This window comes from Salmo salar, chromosome ssa12 (assembly GCF_905237065.1).
Source record: "Salmo salar chromosome ssa12, Ssal_v3.1, whole genome shotgun sequence".
Lineage (NCBI taxonomy): Eukaryota > Metazoa > Chordata > Actinopteri > Salmoniformes > Salmonidae > Salmo > Salmo salar.
The window spans coordinates 17858463-17863462 of NC_059453.1; the positions used below are offsets into that span (position 1 = coordinate 17858463).

Sequence of the window (5000 nt, forward strand, 5' to 3'; positions counted from 1 at the left end):
AACCTCTCTAAGTGTCTCCCTCTACAGCTGATAACCTCTCTAAGTGTCTCCCTCTACAGCTGATAACCTCTCTAAGTGTCTTCCCTCTACAGCTGATAACCTCTCTAAGTGTCTCCCTCTACAGCTGATAACCTCTCTAAGTGTCTCCCTCTACAGCTGATAACCTCTCTAAGTGTCTTTCCCTCTACAGCTGATAACCTCTCTAAGTGTCTCCCTCTACATCTGATAACCTCTCTAAGTGTCTTCCCTCTACAGCTGATAACCTCTCTAAGTGTCTCCCTCTACAGCTGATAACCTCTCTAAGTGTCTCCCTCTACAGCTGATAACCTCTCTAAGTGTCTCCCTCTACAGCTGATAACCTCTCTAAGTGTCTCCCTCTACAGCTGATAACCTCTCTAAGTGTCTCCCTCTACAGCTGATAACCTCTCTAAGTGTCTCCCTCTACAGCTGATAACCTCTCTAAGTGTCTCCCTCTACAGCTGATAACCTCTCTAAGTGTCTCCCTCTACATCTGATAACCTCTCTAAGTGTCTCCCTCTACAGCTGATAACCTCTCTAAGTGTCTCCCTCTACAGCTGATAACCTCTCTAAGTGTCTCCCTCTACAGCTGATAACCTCTCTAAGTGTCTCCCTCTACAGCTGATAACCTCTCTAAGTGTCTCCCTCTACAGCTGATAACCTCTCTAAGTGTCTCCCTCTACAGCTGATAACCTCTCTAAGTGTCTCCCTCTACAGCTGATAACCTCTCTAAGTGTCTCCCTCTACAGCTGATAACCTCTCTAAGTGTCTCCCTCTACAGCTGATAACCTCTCTAAGTGTCTCCCTCTACATCTGATAACCTCTCTAAGTGTCTCCCTCTACAGCTGATAACCTCTCTAAGTGTCTCCCTCTACAGCTGATAACCTCTCTAAGTGTCTCCCTCTACAGCTGATAACCTCTCTAAGTGTCTCCCTCTACAGCTGATAACCTCTCTAAGTGTCTCCCTCTACAGCTGATAACCTCTCTAAGTGTCGTGTTCCTCTACAGCTGATAACCTCTCTAAGTGTCGGTACCCTCTACAGCTGATAACCTCTCTAAGTGTCTCCCTCTACAGCTGATAACCTCTCTAAGTGTCTCCCTCTACAGCTGATAACCTCTCTAAGTGTCTCCCTCTACAGCTGATAACCTCTCTAAGTGTCTCCCTCTACAGCTGATAACCTCTCTAAGTGTCTCCCTCTACATCTGATAACCTCTCTAAGTGTTGTGTATCCTCTACAGCTGATAACCTCTCTAAGTGTCTCCCTCTACAGCTGATAACCTCTCTAAGTGTCTCCCTCTACATCTGATAACCTCTCTAAGTGTTGTGTATCCTCTACAGCTGATAACCTCTCTAAGTGTCTCCCTCTACATCTGATAACCTCTCTAAGTGTTGTGTATCCTCTACAGCTGATAACCTCTCTAAGTGTCTCCCTCTACAGCTGATAACCTCTCTAAGTGTCTCCCTCTACAGCTGATAACCTCTCTAAGTGTCTCCCTCTACAGCTGATAACCTCTCTAAGTGTCTCCCTCTACAGCTGATAACCTCTCTAAGTGTCTCCCTCTACAGCTGATAACCTCTCTAAGTGTCTCCCTCTACAGCTGATAACCTCTCTAAGTGTCTCCCTCTACAGCTGATAACCTCTCTGTCTCCCTCTACAGCTGATAACCTCTCTAAGTGTCTCCCTCTACAGCTGATAACCTCTCTAAGTGTTGTGTATCCTCTACAGCCGATAACCTCTCTAAGTGTTGTGTATCCTCTACAGCTGATAACCTCTCTAAGTGTTGTGTATCCTCTACAGCTGATAACCTCTCTAAGTGTTGTGTATCCTCTACAGCTGATAACCTCTCTAAGTGTTGTGTATCCTCTACAGCTGATAACCTCTCTAAGTGTTGTGTATCCTCTACAGCTGATAACCTCTCTAAGTGTTGTGTATCCTCTACAGCTGATAACCTCTCTAAGTGTTGTGTATCCTCTACAGCTGATAACCTCTCTAAGTGTTGTGTATCCTCTACAGCTGATAACCTCTCTAAGTGTTGTGTATCCTCTACAGCTGATAACCTCTCTAAGTGTCTTCCTCTACAGCTGATAACCGTTCTAAGCGTCGTGTTTCTCACCATGAGAGGAAGCAGCAGGACTTCTCCATCTTTAAGCTGTCGGAGAACGAGATGAAGGTGAAGATCTCTCCCCAGCTCCTCCTCGCCACGCACCGCTTCCTGTCCACAGGTAGACCCACTGTGATGTCACTCCTTGTCCACTGTGAGGTCACTTCCTGAGTGTTAAATAATGAAATATATAATCTCTGTGGAAGTAAGTTGTTCTCAATTTGAGGCCTGGTAAAAAACACCCCATTGATTAGTAAAGAATGTTTACCAGTTAATACAAATTACATTTTTCTTCTTACTTTTCCACTGACTTTCTCATGTCTTCCTCTCTATCCCTCTTTCATCTCTCCTCTTTTACTACCCTCTCCTCCTACCTCTTCTATCCCTCTTTCATCTCTCCTCTTTTACTACCCTCTCCTCCTACCCCTTCTATCCCTCTTTCATCTCTCCTCTTTTACTACCCTCTCCTCCTACCTCTTCTATCCCTCTTTCATCTCTCCTCTTTTACTACCCTCTCCTCCTACCTCTTCTATCCCTCTTTCATCTCTCCTCTTTTACTACCCTCTCCTCCTACCTCTTCTATCCCTCTTTCATCTCTCCTCTTTTACTACCCTCTCCTCCTACCTCTTCTATCCCTCTTTCATCTCTCCTCTTTTACTACCCTCTCCTCCTACCCCTTCTATCCCTCTTTCATCTCTCCTCTTTTACTACCCTCTCCTCCTACCTCTTCTATCCCTCTTTCATCTCTCCTCTTTTACTACCCTCTCCTCCTACCCCTTCTATCCCTCTTTCATCTCTCCTCTTTTACTACCCTCTCCTCCTACCTCTTCTATCCCTCTTTCATCTCTCCTCTTTTACTACCCTCTCCTCCTACCCCTTCTATCCCTCTTTCATCTCTCCTCTTTTACTACCCTCTCCTCCTACCTCTTCTATCCCTCTTTCATCTCTCCTCTTTTACTACCCTCTCCTCCTACCTCTTCTATCCCTCTTTCATCTCTCCTCTTTTACTACCCTCTCCTCCTACCTCTTCTATCCCTCTTTCATCTCTCCTCTTTTACTACCCTCTCCTCCTACCTCTTCTATCCCTCTTTCATCTCTCCTCTTTTACTACCCTCTCCTCCTACCCTCTTCTATCCCTCTTTCATCTCTCCTCTTTTACTACCCTCTCCTCCTACCTCTTCTATCCCTCTTTCATCTCTCCTCTTTTACTACCCTCTCCTCCTACCTCTTCTATCCCTCTTTCATCTCTCCCCTTTTACTACCCTCTCCTCCTACCTCTTCTATCTCTCTTTCATCTCTCCTCTTTTACTACCCTCTCCTCCTACCTCTTCTATCCCTCTTTCATCTCTCCTCTTTTACTACCCTCTCCTCCTACCTCTTCTATCCCTCTTTCATCTCTCCTCTTTTACTACCCTCTCCTCCTACCTCTTCTATCCCTCTTTCATCTCTCCTCTTTTACTACCCTCTCCTCCTACCCCTTCTATCCCTCTTTTATCTCTCTCCTTTTACTACCCTCTCCTCCTACCTCTTCTATCCCTCACTCTCTCTCTCTTTCTCTCCCTCCCCTCTCTCCCTCCCCACCTCCTGTAGAGGTGGAGCCATTCAAGCCAGCCCACCTATCAGAGAAGATCTTACTGCGTCTCATTAAACACCCCAGTGTGGTCCAGGAGCTGAGCTACGATGACAAGAACAAACTGGCCCCACAGCACTTCCTGTTTCAGAGAAACAAACCTGTTGACTACTTCATCCTGTTACTACAGGTATAAACGCCCGCAATAATTGTCCCTTAGCGATGAATCAAATTGATTTAATGTATTTTATTGATAGGAGAGTAGACAACAGACAGGACAGTGAGGAGATAAGTGTGTCAAAGCAGAAAAGGATTCGATCCCACACAGAGGGAGAGTACACTGAGTGGACAAAACATTAGGAACACCTTCCTAATATTGAGTTACACCTCCTTTTGCCCTCAGAACAACCTCAATTCATTGAGGCATGTACGAGGTGTTGAAAGCGTTCCACAGGGATGCTGGCCCATGTTGACTCCAATGCTTCCCACAGCTGTGTCAAGTTGGCTGGATGTCCTTTTGGTGGTGGAACATTCTTGATACACACAGGAAACTGTTGAGTGTGAAAAACCCAGCAGCGTTGCAGTTCTTGACTTACTCAAACCGGTGCGCCTGGCACCTACTGTACTACCCGTTCAAAGGCACGTAACTATTTTGTCTTGCCGCCCATTCACCCTCTGAACGGCACACACACACAATCCATGTCTCAAGGCTTAAAAATCCTTCTTTAACCTGTCTCCTCTCCTTCATCTACACTGGTTAAAGTGGATTTAACAGGTGACATCAATAAGGGATCATAGTTTTCATCTGGATTCACCTGGTCAGTCTATGTGATGGAAAGAGCAGGTGTTCATGTGCTTATCGTGTGCTACACCAACCCTGGTTTTATATACAGCTTGGAATATCTAGATTATGGCTTAGACACAAATCAGGGAACTTGACCATTTCTCTGTCCTGTGTGTCCAGGGTCGTGTGGAGGTGGAGTTTGGTAAAGAGGCTCTGAGGTTTGAGAACGGAGCGTTCGCCTACTACGGGGTGCCTGCCATCATGCCCACAGGTAACTGGCTCATCTCACTCACTCACTCACTCACTCACTCACTCACTCACTCACTCACTCACTCACTCACTCACTCACTCAAACATTAACACATGAATATAGAGAAACAGCCTGTGCACACATTACAAGCTCAAAGAAAACAAAACGTTTCATGACAAACATAAGAGATTACAGGTACGTTATGTGGACTGTACCATTGCATAGACCAGAGAGTGGTGGGACACTATCTCATCCCTGTCTGACTCATTACCATC

At 45.7% G+C, this 5000-nt stretch overlaps 1 protein-coding gene across 1 annotated transcript in view; it reads left to right on the plus strand.

The window, feature by feature from the left end:
- Positions 1–5000, plus strand: part of LOC106591176 (metal transporter CNNM1) — a 21427-nt gene that overhangs the window by 9740 nt on the left and 6687 nt on the right. The window contains exons 3-5 of the mRNA XM_045690923.1: positions 2102–2242; positions 3712–3881; positions 4656–4746. Coding sequence (XP_045546879.1) covers positions 2102–2242; positions 3712–3881; positions 4656–4746 — 402 coding nt within the window. The remainder of the gene's footprint in view (positions 1–2101; positions 2243–3711; positions 3882–4655; positions 4747–5000) is intronic.